Source organism: Haliaeetus leucocephalus, unplaced genomic scaffold (genome assembly GCF_000737465.1).
Source record: "Haliaeetus leucocephalus isolate CR32 unplaced genomic scaffold, Haliaeetus_leucocephalus-4.0 Scaffold428, whole genome shotgun sequence".
Taxonomy (NCBI): domain Eukaryota; kingdom Metazoa; phylum Chordata; class Aves; order Accipitriformes; family Accipitridae; genus Haliaeetus; species Haliaeetus leucocephalus.
The window spans coordinates 625527-643957 of NW_010972864.1; the positions used below are offsets into that span (position 1 = coordinate 625527).

General features: G+C 37.3%; 1 protein-coding gene across 1 annotated transcript in view; it reads right to left on the minus strand.

Annotated features, from left to right (window-relative positions):
- ROCK1 (Rho-associated, coiled-coil containing protein kinase 1) overlaps positions 1-18431 on the minus strand; it is a 94536-nt gene that overhangs the window by 36828 nt on the left and 39277 nt on the right. Inside the window, exons 6-16 of the mRNA XM_010574309.1 lie at positions 15447-15531; positions 13425-13569; positions 12996-13134; positions 11674-11765; positions 11331-11490; positions 8625-8691; positions 4366-4454; positions 2711-2759; positions 1997-2132; positions 1533-1624; positions 1158-1404 (exon numbers count right to left, since the gene is read on the minus strand). Of these exons, the coding sequence (XP_010572611.1) occupies positions 1158-1404; positions 1533-1624; positions 1997-2132; positions 2711-2759; positions 4366-4454; positions 8625-8691; positions 11331-11490; positions 11674-11765; positions 12996-13134; positions 13425-13569; positions 15447-15531 (1301 nt within the window). The remainder of the gene's footprint in view (positions 1-1157; positions 1405-1532; positions 1625-1996; positions 2133-2710; positions 2760-4365; positions 4455-8624; positions 8692-11330; positions 11491-11673; positions 11766-12995; positions 13135-13424; positions 13570-15446; positions 15532-18431) is intronic.

Consider the following 18431-nt stretch of genomic DNA (forward strand, 5'->3'; position numbering starts at 1 on the left):
TCTACAGCACAGTTCGCTTCACTAAATTTTGAAGTATAAAGAGACATCCTGGCAATATGTAAGAAACCATGAGATGGAAAAAGATAATGTCTTCCTAAATCTTATACTTTTCTTATTCATTTTAAAAGTGCTTTTAAAAACAGCTACATGAGTATTTTAATTATATAAAGTTATTTGGGTATATACCAGCAAAGCACCTTAACCCTATATCCTTCAGAAAAAAGATCCTTTTCCTGCAGGCTGCTGAGTTGGATGTGGTCAAAACCACGTTTTGAAGTGCACAGAATAGTCTTCTCGTGCCATTTGTACCTCCTGGTCGCAATTAACAACAGACCGGATCAAACTACATTCAGTCATTTCAGAGGAACTTCACAATCATTCAACTGAAATTGATTTACTATATTTGAAGCATAGTAAAGAGGCAACTTGATTCTTGATAGTTCTTTCTTTGTGCTAGCAAAGTTTACCTTAAAAAAACAAAACCAAAACCACGCAAAAGTCCTCAACAAAAGATCGTGCCTCATGGAAAACTATTTTCAATACTGCAGACAGGTGGTTTAAAATGACAAGTTAAGAGGCAGGATCCATTAGCATAGGCAGAGTCATGAACTAATGTATCTGAATAGTTTCTAGTATGAAGAATCAGAAGTACAAATGGTAAAAAGTTCCAAGCATCCTGAAAAAAAAGGGATTCCACAGCTGCATCCCTTACGATGTTCTTCATCATGCTTAAGAAGTAATGTAGAAGCATCATAAAAGAAAACAAATGCAATTTAACAACAAAATAGCTTTCTCCACAAATGAAAGAAGAGAAAGTGCAGGGTATGTCAACTTCGATACTGCACCAAGGCACTGAGTGTTGTGTCTTCTCTAGCACTGTATCAGCTTTTCATATTTTTGTACCACTGGAGTCACGACTTTTAGTCAGGGCAGCCCAATAGACTTACAATCAGTGTTTCCTACTCTTTGATTTTGATACTCTCCCTCCCAAGAGTCGCTCAGACATGATCAGGAAGCAAGATCCAATCTTCAGAAATTGTTCTATTAACTCACACTTGGTTTGCAGGTTGGCTTTCCTCCCTTTATGTAACTGTACTTTATTTAATAAAGTCGGTTATCATAATTTTTTTGATAAAGTATAAATACAGAAGAATTACCCTGTAGTTCTCCAATCATTTCAGATCCATGACTTCTGTCCCTTCGTTCTGACTCCAAAGCTGCTTGCAGTTGGTAATAGTCTTTCTCCACCTGCAGTTTTGTGCTTTCTAGAACTCTGCACCTTTCCTGCAGTTCTCTATTCAGTGATTCTACCTGACTTAATGACTTGCTCATTTCTGTGTTACCCTTTCTCAGTCTTGCTGCTGTATCCGATTCTGTCCTCAGCAAATCATTTGCTTCTTCTAGCTGTTAAAATAAAACAGACAAGATTCTCAAATATAAAAATTATTGGGACCAGTTTTGTAATATCTGAATGCTCAATACTGCTTCTCAAATCTAAGATATAATTAAGACAATGAACAGAAACCACATACTTGTTTTTGTAATTGTGTTATCTTCTCATTTGTAATTTGTGAATGTTGGCTGATTTTTTTCAAGTCTTCCATCTGATCTTTTAGCGTTGACACTAAAGAGAAATTACACCATTAATACATCAGATTAGAAAAAAACTTAGGTTTGGGGGTTTGGGGTTTTTTTACACAAACACACTCAAATAAATTCTTGGCATATAATAGGCCTTTTGTTGACTTTTTGCTTCTTATATACATTTTTAGGTCAAATTCTGTGCTTGCAGAACAACAATGCACTCTGTAGAGAATAAAACTTGAAAATAAGACAAAAATATTGTGTTCAAATAAAAATACACTCAAGATTTGAGTCCAATATTTGAAAAGATCTCTTTAAAGTTGCATAGCACTTAAGATGCTAAGGTAGTAAATTGTTCCCCAAAACACATCATACACCTCATCAGTGTCAATGTTTGGACAAGATGGCATACCTTCATTTTCCACATTCCGTCTTTTTTCATTCTCTTGTTCAATTTTTCTTTGGTAGTCATTTATCTTATGTTGCAATACCATCTTTTCCTTCTCAATCTGAGACAGTGTTGATTCCAAGTTCTTTCTTTGATTTCCCTAAAATTAAAAGCATTAGTATTTTCTATTTACATTTTAAGGAATGATCCCTAAACCAGTATCTCTGCAATTAATTAATCAAGAAAACTGATGCATCATTTCCAATGAATGAGTTTCTGGCTTCCTTGAAAAGGTGTTCAGAAAAGATGGCTTTTTTAACTTGTATATGACAAATTTATGAAATTACTAGAAAACTTATTGTTAATGTGATTATAATGTAAGTAACTATTAAAATTATTATTAAGAGACCACATAAGGACTCAATAGAAAATCATCTGTACATTAATTTTTAGCGTAACTGATTTTGATAAACTCCAGAGAAATTGTGATGAGTGAGACTGAGCAAAACATTTAGCAGAGGAAACAGAATTCAGCATGACTTGCAGAAATAAAAAATTTTTGAAAATGTGTACAAATAAAAATGTATGTCCGAATGCCATATATTGGAATATGATGGTTTGGTCTCAAATTTAAACTCAGAACAATTTTTTTAGTCACAGAAGAAATATCTTAAAACATGAAAGTACTATCCACATTCTTTACCCAACCAAGAAGGCTTCAGTGAGGAAAATAATTACCTCTTCATCTAGTTCTTTCATTATCTTGTCTAGCTTTATGTTTGAAGATCTAAAAATAAAACAAAATAATTTAAGTACTATTTGAGAAGGATACATTGTACATACTGTTTTTCTAGTGAAATAATTTGGGACTGTTACTAAAGTGAAGATTTTTTTTTTTGGCTAATGCTATTTTGTAATAAACATTTGAATTTGAAGAAAACAATCAATCACTGGAAATAATTTGTAAAATATATTATTACGTATTTATCGACTTTGCTGCAGATTATATATGCAAAACTTTAGGTGCCACATTTTCTCCCTTAATCTGCAAATGTAAAAACAGTGTATGTACACAACACGTTATCCTTAAAATTAGAATACACTGGTGAACTGCTAAAACTTCCTCCAGTTGTGAACTTTTCAAGTATCTAAAATGGTTTGTTAATTCAACAGTAGACAGCTTCCTACCATGAATAAAGATATTTGAATAATACTATTCAAGTCTCTCTGTTGAAGCAATGTATTAAAACATGGTACTATAGAGAGAGTGAGGTTTAGTGCATAGTAAAACCTCTGTTAAGCAGCAGTAACACTGACACATCCATTGCATTTTTGTAGCTATCCCTCTTGAAAGAGGTAATAAAAAGGACCCAGACAATGTCACCTGGCAGGTACAATAAGGAGAAGTTACAGCAATATATCCTATCTACTAATTCTGCAGTGAACAGTATGACATATCAGAAGACACGCTGTTGTGCTCTGACAACTTCAGTAGTACTGCAGGAAGACAGTTACTGAGTATCTTTCAAGCAATGTACGTTCTGCTTGTGGAAAGCAATCAGAATGCGTGAACAGTGAAGTTGTATTTAAGTAAGAGACAGCATCACACAGTCTAAATTCCCACACTGGACCATTTTGGCTACCAGTTCCCACATAAGTAGCTTGTACAGCTACATGCTGTGGTCCTAATTCACAAGCCTGAATTCTTCCTATATCCTATACCTAGGTGTTGCCTCCTGGCTTTATTTAGGCCTTCAGGAAAAGACTTCAAAAGGAGAAGCTAACTGACGGGGAATTTAGTTTGCATGAATCTGAGCAAATATTTCTGATTATCAGGAAAGAATCCCAACTGTTTGTTTGTAAGTGTAGCTGCAAGAAATAGGCAAATTCTCACGTAGTTGCTTCTTCAACATGGTAGAAACAAGACTTTAGAAAACAAATAGCTGTTCTTATCTGTCAGTCACCAGAAAAAAACAGGAATGTGGTTTTCCAACAAGTACCATGTATTTAGAAACCAGATAGTTAATTGCAATAATCCAATATATGCAATATATACAGTATTTTACATTTTTTAAAAAGACAGCATGATCATTATGTACATCTATCTAATAAAATATCTGAATTCAGAGATATCGAGTAAACTCAAACATTCAAGTGTTCAGAAAGAATGTGTGTTACATGGGTGCCAATAAAAACAAAACATTTTCTTCATACTATATTCAAGAAAACCATTTAAATATTGTTTTAGAATGACTTAAACCTGTCCCTGGAACTGTCCTGGAGAACTACAGTACCATTCTTAGTGTTACTCTGGTAATCCCTAAAGCAGTTATACAGAACTGAAGTGTTAGATATACTTAAATTATGTAAACAATTAAAGTTCAAAGTCTCACCTGCACTTTTGCTCCATTTCATCTTTCAACTGCATTTCATTATGTAGTTGTTCTTCCAACTCATATATCATCTTCTGCATATTTTCCAGCTTTAAATATATATTTGTACATGAAAGAACATGCATTAAATTTAAAAACTTCAAAAAAGTATTTCAGAATATTCAGTGCTGCTTATGTTGTATCACAGCTTACTCATTTCTATCTAAACACTAGATTTTTAGCTTATTAAAATGTGATTCCCCCCCCAAAAAAATTCTAAAAAAGTTAATTACAAGAAACAACTTTAATATTACACAGTTTTGTCATTTGCACACACATAAAATTTTGGGGTTCTGAATAGTTCCATCAAAATTCACAGGGCTAAGCTAAGGCAAATCCTCCTTGTTTTAAGTATCTTCAGAATCAGACTAAAGATATTACTGCAAATACATAAGAAAGCATTTTAATTAACATCAAAATTTCTTTTTCTAGCTGTCGTGGTTGAAACCAGGACACTAGCATGAACCACCACATGTATTTTGCAATGCATCTTCAAGCTCTCAACAAGTTCAGGAAGCAGAACCAGGCCTGTTAGTTATTAGCAATGGGGGGGAAATGCTGTTAACATCTATTTAGTCAGAGATCACTTTTACAGCTAGCACTGTACTAAGGTTTGAAAATAGTAACAAACTTCAGATGTTAATACAGAACATTACTGTATAGCATGTACTGTTTGCCAGCAAGATAAATTGAGAAATTCATTCTTTTCATGTAGTCTCAAAATATCTACAATCTGATGGATCTCTGGGCACAATAATCCCACTCCAACATCAGCAAAATCCTCAGTTAAGAACAAGATGGTGTCAGCTTTGAGGAAGCTCATTAAGTCAAGCCCGTGCTGATTCACTGTTAAACCTTTTCGCTGATCTTGTCAGGATTTCAGCCTTATTTAGCTTTCCCACATTTCCCTCAACACTCTTGGAACTGCATAGAGAAGAATTACAGTCCTAATCTAGACTCTCTTCAAAGCAGCATATTCAAGTGGTTCTGACCCTTTGCTTTCTTGTTCCTTGTTTTAACTTCAAAAACTCTGACAATTGCCTGACTCCTCCTGCACAATCATCCCAGAAAGCAGAGCAACAGAACAGTTCCTCCTACATCTGCCTCTTCCTTTTTTCCTTCTCCCACAAAATATGCTTAGAGAAACTGGAACTGCTCACTAAGATCATGAAGAGTAGACAAATTACGCTTGACTCCATTCTTTCTTGATAGCAACAGTACGTGTTCTCAACAAGGACTGCCCTCTGTACAGTCCTAAACTAACATTTCAGTTTGGAGACGTACTATATCATGCTTATCCATATTAAATGAGAAAGTTATAGGTAAAATTATTTTTGCCTACTTCCAGGCAGGCATTTTCTCACTTCCATCTTTCAATCTGTTCTCCTTCCCACTGTAGTAGGAATAAAGTATGGAGTACTCAGGCACTCTCAAGAACTGCAGATCCTTTCTTATTTCCACCTTTTTCTTTCTTCCACATTCTTAAGCTGCTCTGAAGATTTCAGAGGAAGCACACAGACATTGCGACTGGGGACTAACCAGAAACTACATATTTTATATATTTACCACTCTATTCTATATATTTACCACTACCTATCACAAAACCTTGAGAGAGCAAAGAAATACTGGAAGAAATAGACTTCTCAGCACTTACAGAACAGCTGTGGAAAGCCAATTACTTGGTGTGACACACAACATAACACCACATGGATGAGACAATGGTTGTAGTCTAAAACCACAGAGATGGCCTCTAAATCTAAACTTTGAGGAAAAAAGAAGGACCACCACTACACAACACATTTATCTCCTTCGTATGAACCACTGAGAAATAAAGCAAGAAGCAAGACTACTTAAAGGCTAGCTCTCACTTTAGTAAAAAGGGACCACAGCTACTGCACAAAAATAAAGGACAGAGAAGTTTCAAAGTAATTGCTCTTCCATTTCTTGGTTACTCATTTTACAGCCCTTCCAGACAGACTGCATAGAGGAACTAAATGGGATAGATGAGGAACAGGTCCAAAAAGATATCTGGCAACTGAGGCATTTCTGTACTGACTCCTACTAGTTTGGACCTCTATTGCCTCCTCTTGCTTCTTTCTGTCTCTGGTTACTTTTATATTGCTGTTCCCCGAGGGGCCTATCTAAGCTTGCTGAGCACTCTAATTATATTAGTACGAGACAACAGGCTTCCAGAGAAGTTTTGCACAATCTGATATCAATGGTCTAAATAATACCTTAAGAAAATCCTGAGTTACAATTAACTCACTATAAAAGCATTCCTTTATGTTTTAGTTTGTTCTCGGTTTCCATTTTGAGTAGGAGGCGGGGGAGGAAAGGGCTATGAAAAAGCCTGCCTACAGCCAAGAAGCCAAGAAAAATCCCTATGCAACTGCCATCTTTTTTTTTTTTTTTTTGATCACCATGACATAGTACATCTGGTTCTGCACCCTGAACAGTGAAGAAAACCGAAGACTCAGTGCAAAAGAATCTGTTAATCTCCTCTTTCTTAATATCTGTACTGTTTACAGATGGTTATGGTAGCACTAAACCAAAGTAAATAATCAGATCTTCAAAGAGGTTTGAAATTCAGTTAAAGGACATTGAATTCCATTTTTGTCCAACTTCATGGCCTAATTCTGTGAAGTTTTGCACACTTGCAAAAAGCAATGAATTTCTTGGAAATTTCTGGCACTCAGTTCCTCCCAGAAGACACTCGGTACCATGCCAAAATGCAGACAGACCAGGTAACATTTTGTGTTGTATTTCCAGAACTAATTAATTTGCTAACCATGTGTTAACATTACCGTTTTTATTGCAGCATGTAATGAAAGAAAAACAGCTGAGAAAGAACTGTGGGGTAAAAATACCTCGTAGTAAAGACTTAACATTTATTTAAACCTCTCTGTATCACTCATATCCTTCCAGAGCTTCACCTCCCAAAAGTGTTAAAATCACAAGACATTCAAATACACCTGACAATATAGACAGGACTCTTGGGGATTCTTTCACTACATGCAGGTGCCTGTATCCCACTAATTATGCCAAGTCCATTCAGTAACCCTCTTCAAAGTCAACCAAAGCCCATCACACAGCTTTAAGTATCTGCAAATATTTGAAAGTCTGGCTCTGTTTTTAATTTTACCATATCAACAGCCAAATGCTTATGAGGAAAACAAAATTTATGGCACACATCAACGTACATAAAGAAATCAAGACACTTCAATGGTTAATAAATTCAGTTAGCCCAATAAAGCACATAATCAGTTCCCCTGCCCTTCACAAATTTTCTCTGGGTAATACCATATATCATTAAAACCTTTATATTGCAAGTTTAAGAGAAAAGGGAACATGCATTGATATCTGCTTCTCTTGTACTCTAAATGGAAAACATAACAGAACAAAATTACTAACAAAGTAAATCATAGTCAAAGCCAAGAAGATTTATTTTAGAGTTAATTATCAATTTTTTGACAGTGTTTCCTTCTGGAGAGAATGTAATTTGTAAAATATGAAACCATTCTAAGGGAATAGCTTGATTTACAGCAGAACTTACACAGAATCCAAGCAGGCTTTGTTTCCAACACCTCAGCATACCTTCCCAGAAACCTGACTGCCAAGAAGCTTGGGAAGCAGTAACTGAAAAGAATTCCTGAACTTTTCTTGCTAGGTGAACTGCTCTATAAATGCAGATCCTCAGTGCCCCAATTCCCAATAGCTTGTGGGGCACCCTTGGGAAGAAGAATACCCAAGCTTGGTACATTATCTGCCACCTCCCACTTAGTTCACAGTAAGTCCAGCTCCAGAGTTAAAATGGCAGGTTGCTGGAAAGCCCAAGCTCCCCATCACACTCACATCCAGACTCTACGGTTGCCACTAAGCCAGCATACACCTGGGATCGATGAGGCACTCTAGAAATACTGCACAAACACTTTGATATTCCTAAAGGTAAAAACTGTGAATCCAGTTCCACAAAAAGAATATGCAGTTTCAGCTATTTTATCCCAATTCAGGAAAACCAATGTTATATGAAGAACTGAAATTCTGTTTTTCCAGTAACTTTAATAGGCAAGCCATGCTAAACAGTTAAAATTTATGCATTGATTTCCCATATTCCAAGCACTAAATTAATCTGAGACATTTAGAACCCAAACAGTTTATTCCCATATACGCAATAGATTCTTCACTAGGGTCCAACAAAGCTGAAAATCAGTGAGACATACCACACTTTTGTCCACACTGGAGCCTGTTCTGTTATCATTGGAATTTTCTGCAGAGACACCTAAATACCTGCAACAACATTTAAAAAGTTTTAAGAGTGGTTTAAAAGCAAGGTTATGAAAAAAAACAGAATATGATCATTCTAAAACATAACCCTCAGATTTTTTTCTCCAAAATGTAGATAACCAAATAATAACACAAGTAGATTTTTTTGTTTCTGTATTTATTATACTTTAAGATTCAAGCACATTTAATTGAAAAACTCAAATAATTTATTGTAAAGTAGAAAGCTGCAGTAGAAGACCTCCAGAAAAAAGAATTTCTGCCAAATACTAATACAACTTTTCTTTTTTTAATAATAATTTTTTAAAATCTTTGCTTTCCATGGTTACAACACTCTCATTGGCTTCCATCCCATAAATATTTACTCAGGCACTTATGCAGCAAGTAGCAGCAATGAAGCGAACTCTGCAGAGATTGTGTAACTTCCAACAAAGCTACTAAGAGTTCTACACACAAAAAGTTTGCCCTGAAGCCAGTGTTATTTTATGTAAGTGTTTTCTAAAAATACCACAAATTTCTAGTTGCACGATTCTGAAAAGTCAGGTAACTAAATACAAATTACTATCCTTAAATTCCTTTGGTATTTGATGGGATATTCTTGGCCTGATAACTGATCTAGAGAGATGTAAAACATCTCTAACTGTATCAGGTTATGTGAGGAAAAACTCTGACCTGAACCAAGGAAGATAGACACATCCTCTTTCTTGTTTCACATGCATATTTTCACATATACAAAAACCTCTCCAAAGGATCAAGGAGGGTAAAATCAAAGACATGTCCAAACCATGGTCAAATTAAACATCAAGACTGCTTTCAGACAATCAAATGACAAAGAGGAAATGGAACAGTTTCCTATAGAAAGGGGCTTGCTGTCCTGAGTACCAGAAGCCACCATATTTTGCACACCAGGGCTGTTGAGCAATAAGAATGTGATATTTGAACAGGCACAGCACCAGCTCCATCAGAATCCAGAAGAGAGCACACAAGCCAGATAGGGGTGCAAAGTGTTCTCAGCTAGTATTCCAAAATCTGTGTTATGGGTGAAGTTCAATAATAAACAACCATATTTCCTAGTTTACAATCAATGAGATTACAGCTGTACAAAGTATTCTATACTAAAAGATTATACTATTTCCTTTAAAGATGGAAGTCACATGATTTTCCTAGATTTCCATTTCTTTAAGCTCTCCAGCATACATGAACAAGATGAAACTGAAAGGTGGGGGGGTGGGGGGAAATAAATGTGCAACTTTTTTTCTAAATATGCCTTTTTTTTTTGTTTGAACTATTTGCAATACAAAAAGGGAACAAAAATTAGGATTACAGGTTTAGCAAGTATGAATGGTTGCTTCAGACTTTTCAAGACTATCACACCAGCAGAGTATTATGGGCCAAAATTCAATTCTAGGACAGCATGTTAGTTCTAGTAAGTCTACAAAGTTATGATAGTATTTAGTAGCAGAGTTCTTCAATGACAGCAAAACACAGCCACTTAGTTCTCTAAATTCCTGATACTGCCCCCCCCAAGAAGGAAGAGGGAGAGAGAAGAAATTCTGTTATTAACAAGCTTCTGTATGCTACTTCACCTTCTTGATAATATACTCCAAAATCTTCCTGCAAGGCAAAAATTAAGACTTTTCAAAATTATAGACTAAAATCAGAACAGTAGGTGAAATTCCTGAACTGCTGAACTCATACAAACTGTATGCAAAGCTTGCAAGTCCAACTATGCCTTACTATGCAGAAAGCAACAACAAATCCAACTCTTTGCAGAGACGGAAAGAACTTCACCACAGGCTTGGAAAAGTGGTTCCTCTTCTATGCAAGGACAAAAACCAGATTTATTTCCTTTAGGGCTTTCCTATCCAGAAATGCTATTAAAACTAATAGTCTCTATCTGACATGGTCTACTAGAAGTTTTAGCCCATTTTAAGCCTGACTGACACTACAATTAAAAGCTGCTCTCAAAGTAATAAAAAGTTACCGAGATTTTTGAATGTAGATATAGCTATCCACGGTGCCTACAATAATAATGACTGTTGAAAGTATGAATTAATATAATTTTAACTAATGTAATTTAAAGTCTTCTAAGCAACAGTGAAAACTGTAAAGTATCACAATCTCACTCCGCAGTGGATGAGTGCTTTGGAAAAAGAAAAATTATGAAGCAGATAGCAGGCAACTAGAAAATATTTTATTTCTAGTAAGCCAAGGTTTAATTTATCACATGCTAAAATACTGATGTAAAGTATGGTATCTTCATATACAGCTCAGGAACAGTAAATCACAGTAAAACAGTGACATTCATATCCCTGATTCATGACTCTACATATATAATTCAGTGGTCTGCAGGCAGCTCTGCCTACTAGCGGCAACAGTGGATTTTTCTTGCTTAGGTTCTGCAGCACCACTATATAATATTCTTAATGCAGAAAAAGACATTCACAAATTCAGTGTGATATTTTAAGGTACTGATGACTAGTAGTACTGGTTAACATTATTGAAGTGTCAAAAGAGTATAGTTTATTAGGATTCTGAATCATTAATAAGAATCTGAATAGGCTTGTACCTAAATACTGGTTGGTAAGAGTCAGAAACAGTGTTGGCAAAAGAAAACGCCATTAGCTTGCTTTCTGCATACATACCGACGGTTGCTGTAGTACGTAAATCCTACAAAAGGAAGCTGGTTGCCCACAAATGCTTTTGGTATGGGAAATGTTTCTTCCTCTCCTTTGTCTTCTTCCAGATCATCAAAATTACTAGTGTCAATGTCACTACTTAAGTCAGGCACAACTGGTGCTACAGCTAGGAAAAAAGCAGAATAGTATGATAATAATCATTATATTACTCAAGTGACTAAGAAACCTCTTTCCTTGGTACAGTGTAAATAAAACTTTAAATTCCACTAAAAGAAATATGGCAGTCCTTTTGCTAACATGATACCTAAGTAAGTCAGATCACTGTCTCTGAGAAAAGCATTATACTTACTGTCTCTGAGAGTTTCCCAAGCCCATTGATCATTTTTGAAGAAAAGGTGCCGTTTAATTTCTTCTACGCCATTTCGTCCTAGCCTCACTTCCCTGTTTAAAGAGTGTTTTGATTAAACATGGGAGATGACATAAATTATTCTGAAGCAAAGACTCATTTTAAGGCATAATCTAACAACAGAGACAAAAGATTACCTCTCAAACTAAGGTAAGAAAGAAGTAGACATATCTTAAAGTTTTCATATGAAGATACCTATAGCAGCACAGCAGCTACATTTCAGAACACAGTCTGGTTTTGTCTACAAGAAGCCCTGCTGCTACCGTTTCCACCATCACAGTCTGGCTAGGCAGCTGCCAAGCAGCAGCTAGGTTCCACTTTTTCTAGGAGTCCATGCTGTTGTTCAAATTGTATGCAACCCGGCAAATGTAACATCCCCCTCTTTCATAGCACCAATTCTCAAGCAAAGGTTATGCTTGTATTAATATGTAGCATGGGCACAACAGGAGTGCACTCACAAAGTGAAACAGACCTAACACCCACATTTCAGAGGGCTTCCTGTGGACTGACTCTACCCAGATCCTGAATGCCCACTAAGAGCTGAGAGTGCATTAGGGGCACTCCTGAAATTCATCTTTTGCTGTAGCTTCATCCAAAAGGAATTGTTTTGCATGTGACTCACCACTGTGCAACACAGACCAATGTAACAGTAGCTGTTACTAAGGAGTAACACTTCAAACTGAATTTATAAGGTAGATGTACCCATAGCAGCAGCATTTCCCTTTCTCCAGTATACATGCTACTACCACAAAGAGCAGCAGCAACCATTGGTGACTCCTCTCCCAAATACTGGGACTGGAGAAGATGAAACTGATGTTACTGCCTGTCTAGCTCGCAGTAACATCAGTTAGTAACTACTGCTTCAGGTTAGACAAAATGCTACTTCAGATTAGACAAAGTAACTTAAAAGACTTAGACTGAGGTTCTAAAAAATTCTTGACTAACAAATTAAAACAGCCTTTCTGTAAGCAAGAGGCTAACAGTTTCTTACATTGCTGTAGTTCAGAAAAGAATAAAGCCCAATTCCTATGAAGGAGAACATTCAACTAACAGAAATGCATTCAGAGATCAGAAAAACACCTAACTATGGCAGCATCTAAATGGGAACAGAGTTACATGGCATTCATGCCAAGACAGTAAGAGTTTCACTTCTCTTGAGCGCTTTAGAAACCCACACAAAACAAACATATACATGTTCTTTCAACATGAGAAGAAATTCTCTTAACAAAGGTTTACTTTCATTCTGAGTAAAGTTTAAATCTTACCTATCAGTTAAAAAGGCACAAATAAGGTTTTTTGCCTCTTTAGAAATCTCATTGTCATCAGGGAAAGTAAGGGAGTTCTTATGGTTCATAATCTTGCTGTATGTTCCAACCAAAGAATCTGCATAAAAAGGTGTATCACCTGAAAAAGCAGCAATGCAAAAATTAAAAAGCAGATCAAACTTATTGTAGATTTGATTTATAATATTTGAATTGCATATGCAACAATGTAAGCAATTAAGTGAACAAAAGGCAAGGACAAATGTTTGAGGACTGTGCCAGAATATTTCTAAAACATGTTCTGTAAATACCAGGATCAGTAAACCACAGCTTATGTCTGAAGAGCATAAATTAAACAGTTAAAAACAACAGGGATTTTAACGTGGAGTCTAGTTAAGTAGTGTAGTCAATTCTGATTATCCTACTACTCACCTACAAGCATCTCATACAAAAAGACTCCAACTGACCACCAGTCACATTCTCGCCCATAGTAACCATCACCACCCTGGGACTTCAACACTTCAGGAGAGATATAGTCTGGTGTTCCCACAGCAGTATCACATCGTACCATACCTTCCTACAAAGAGGAGGAAAACAGCCAGGCCCAAATATAAAATAAAAAATTGCAAGCCATTTCCAAGAGTTTATACATCTTAAGCAACATCAACAGATCAACATCAACTTTCATCAACAAACATTCTTTTTTGAATGGGTATTTTAACATTTTTATATTCTAAGCTACTAAATCCAGAACAAAGCACCAGATTTGTCAAACACAGTGAAAGTTACTTTAAAAACCTCAGTTAATATCCAAAAAGTAATCAGAACTGCATCTAGGCCCTGTAAATACTGCACAGCCTCTCCTGCTCATGCCAGTATAAATGTCATACACTGACAGGATGTACTATAAACAGGAAAAACTCCTCTGTTAGCCTAAATGGGTCAACATCAGGGATTTTGCTGAGAGTATCAGCTAAAGTGCAAGTTTTTCACCTCCAACCCAACACACTTAATGCCAGGAAGACTAAATATAGACAGAGCCTCGAAACCCTAAGGACACAGACTTCAAAACAGGTTAACAGGTGAAAAGAACGTTTGATGTTCCTCACAACCCTGAGAAAGGGCTGGCAGAACAGTCACACTGGAGCTGGCATCCAGAATGCTGAAGCTGCAACCATGCACCCCTTTCCAGTGCCATTCAAGCACTTCTGAAATAATCCTATGCCATTCCTAGAAATGGATCAGTAGAAAAACTTGCATAAAAATATACAACTAAGTAAATATACCAAATATAAATCCAGTGTTGTGTATGCAGGAAATCCAGAATGCACCTAAATTAAGCTCCTATGCTGAGCAGTTTCTCTCCCACAGAATAACCTTTCTCTTTCAAACACTAGAGGAACCCAAAACTAGGCTCAAGACTACTTAGCTAGCTTTGTTTAGAACAGCACAAAATTTGAAGTGTTGTAGACACAGGTTTACTTCGATAACGTTAATATACAGCAAACTTTGGTAATATTTTTTCTTTGCTTTTTTCGCACTTACAGCTTAAACACTAGGATAATGTTTTTCTGTATTTCAAAATTCCTCATCGTTACGAACACAATCAGTCAAGGATAAATCTGTATTAAGGCAAAATAAAGCCAAATTTTGTGTCAACTATGCCACTGAAGTGGACTGTTTCTGACTTGAGGCAACTCCTTGAATTTGTACACATAACTTCCACTTAATTTTTGTTGGTGCCTTTTATTTATGGCAAAGCAGCTAAATACAGTGATTTAGTCAAAGCTCCTGGAATATGTTGAGAATACAATGTACATATTACACAGACTCTACTAAGTACCACGTATTTCAGATTGTTTTCCTCATATATGTGCAGACTGACAAAACCAATCAGACTTTTGTGTAGGGAAGAGCAGTGCTTTGCAGTACATGAAAAATTGTTCCAAAATATTTTATTTTAGTGACCTCAGGGTGTATTTTAAACAAATAAATAAGTCTATAACATCCTTTAACCTGTTTACTTCAGATTTGCCCTTTTGCTATGTCAGCATATGGCTAATAAGTACAATTGGGATTCATTCAGCAACTTGTACATCAGTTTTGATTCTTTCATTACTGATACACTACGTAAAAATAATCTCACTTCTTTGCATTAACTTTTGATAGCCAAAGACTTGAAGAAATAATCTAGAGGATCTAGAGACAATCAAAGGCCTGACTTCAGAAAGTTTCTCTAGGAAAGAGTATAGAAGTTGATACAGTCCCTACCTCAGCAATGCATCCAGGAATGTGTTCTACATTGTCATTGAATAGAATGCACAAAGAATAGTAATGTGAACAGACTGGAATTTTCGACTCTTCTCATCTAGCTAAAAAGTTTTCAGTGTATTTTCTTTTCACTTTTGTTTTCCTTTCACAAACAGAAAAGCGAAATTAAAAACATACGTTTACCTTGTTCATCTTCATACAAGTACCAAAATCTGCTAGTTTTAAATGACCAGCTTTATCTAGCAGCATATTATCAGGCTTCACATCTCTGAAAGAAGAAAAATATATTCTTTTAAAAGAAAATAAATCAATTTAACTTATGGTAAAAAAAAAGTCAACTATTTTTCAGATGCAACATTGCAAGGAAAAACACCAACATGAAAGCACCATTACTTCCTCCATTTTCTTCTGCTTTCTCGAAGTATCATGTCCAACACATACACTGCTGCACTACAACATTTAAAAAAATTACAATGGATGTGGGAATACAGCCTTAAGCCACCAAATTTAACAAATCCAGACATTAATCTTGAACCTCAAGTTCCTAAAAAAGACTCACTGATTGAAGTACCTCTCCGCTAGGATCCAGCTACAGAAAAAAAACCCCAAACATTCTGGTTCTGAGTTAGCTACCTCAAACAGAGCTTTAAAACGCAGCTTCTTCTCTGTACCACTTCTATTTTAAGGGAACAAATGGATGTCATTTTCAGAATTATATTAACGTGAACAAATATTTTTCTGTGGCTCAAAAGGAGTATTGTCTTATGCCCTTTTCCACAAAGTACTTCCGTTATAGAAAATAAGTTTTCAAAAAGTAACTGGTAAAGTTCAGCACATACAATGTTATTAAATATACTGAAGCAGAATAACAGTAGGAAACAATTATCAAGAAAGCATAACACGAATTTCAGGAGAAAGTGTATTTCTGGGACTTCAAAGGAGAACTCTGGCCATAACTGTCAAATGACGTGCAGTGGAAATGTATCAGTATACTCACAGAATAGTTTTGATCAGGAGGGATTTTTGTAAGACCCTGGTTAACTGCCTGATAAAAGTACAGCTAACAAAGTTAGATTCAACTTCAAAGTTACATTAGGTTTCTCAGGGTCAAATCCAGTCAAGTTTTGAATTTTTCAAGAACAGAGATTCCACAACCTCTCTAGGACTCTCTTCCACTGTTTGACCGCCCTCATAGTGAAAAAATATTTCCTAATGAATGGCTAGATACTCCCTTGCTGCAACTTGTCTCATCCATTGCCTTGCATCTTTCCAGTATGCAACTTCAAGTCCGGCTCCACCTTTTCTATAAAGTCCTGCGGGGCAGGTGAAGACTGATGCTTTCTGTCTCACCCAAACACTGTTCATGTTGCAAATGAAAACACAGTGCTGACCCCAGTATCAATCCTCTGGGGAATCGCTAGTAGCAGACTGCTAATTGGACATTGTACTACTGAGCACAACCTTTTGTTCTTGCCTATTCAAACCATATCTTTCCAATCTGGCTACATCAAAAACCTTGCTAAAGTCAAGACAAACAGCACACACTGCTCTCCCCTCGTAAGTGGAGCCCATCATCTCATCACAGAAGGCATTTGCATTGGTAAGACATGCTTTACCCTTGGTAAATCCATGCAGGCTGTTCCCAATCACCTTCCCATTGACATGCTTAGAAATGGTTTCCTGAGAATTTACTCCATAAGATACCCAAAGATTGCCCTTAGGCTGATGAGCCTGCAATTCCCCTGATCTTCCCCTCCTTGCCCTTCTCAGGGCAAGATGGGTGTGCCATTTGCCTCTTTCCATTCATCAGGAATCTCCCAGTTGCCACAACCTTTCAAAGGTGACAGACAGCAGTATCATAAGGATACTGGCCAGCTCCCTCACAACCCTTGGTACATCCCACCTAGTGCCTTGGACACATGTAAGGCTCTACAGAGAGATCAGGACAGGCTGGATCGATGGGCTGAGGCCAATTGTATGAAGTTCAACAAGGCCAAGTGCCGGGTCCTGCAGTTGGGTCACAGCAACCCCATGCAGCACTACAGGCTTGGGGAAGAGTGGCTGGAAAGCTGCCCAGCAGAAAAGGACCTGGGGGTGCTGGTTGACAGCCAGCTGAATATGAGCCAGCAGTGTGCCCAGGTGGCCAAGAAGGCCAACGGCATCCTGGCCTGCATCAGAAATAGTGTGGCCAGCAGGAGCAGGGAAGTGATTGTCCCCCTGTACTGGGCACTGGTGAGGCCGCACCTCGAGTGCTGTGTTCAGTTTTGGGCCCCTCACTACAGGAAAGACATTGAGGTGTGGGAGCGCGTCCAGAGAAGGGCAACCAAGTTGGTGAGGGGTCTGGAGCACAAGTCTTATGAGGAGTGGCTGAGGGAGCTGGGGCAGTTTAGTCTGGAGAAGAGGAGGCTGAGGGGAGACCTTATCGCTCTCTACAACTACCTGAAAGGGGGCTGTAGCAAGGTGGGAGCTGGTCTCTTCTGTCAGGTGGCTGGTGATAGGACGAGAGGAAATGGCCTGAAGTTGAGGTAAGGGAGATTTAGGTTGGATATTAGGAAAAATTTCTTTACTGAGAGAGTTGTCAGACATTGGAATAGGCTGCCCAGGGAAGTGGTTGAGTCACCATCCCTGGAGGTATTCAAAAAGCGAGTAGAATAGGCTGCCCAGGGAAGTGGTTGAGTCACCATCCCTGGAGGTATTCAAAAAGTGAGTAGACAGGGTACTTCAGGACATGGTTTAGTGGGCATGGTTGATGGTTGGACTCGATGATCTTGAAGGTCTTTTGCAACCTAAATGATTTTATGATTCTATGTCCTGTTTGCATAACTGGGACTCAGCTTGATCTTCCTCTGCACAGTAATGCTTCACTCTCCCAAGCTCCGCCACTAGGCACAGGGACCTGACAGGCCTGAAAGCAGACCTTATCAACGAAGGCCAAGGCAAAGGCGGCAGCCTCAGGTGTTTCCATGTCCTTTGTCACTAGGTTCCTGACCCATTAAGCAGTGGGCCCACATTTTCATCAGTTTCCTTTCATTCCTCAGATTTGAACAGACTAACTCCAGGGGTAAACAAATACAAAAAAAATCTGTTGGTGTCAAAATAATCTAAATTTTTAGGAAGAAAAACTCACTGTGCTGCTGGCAACTTCTGATGCTGCTTTCTCAACCTTGC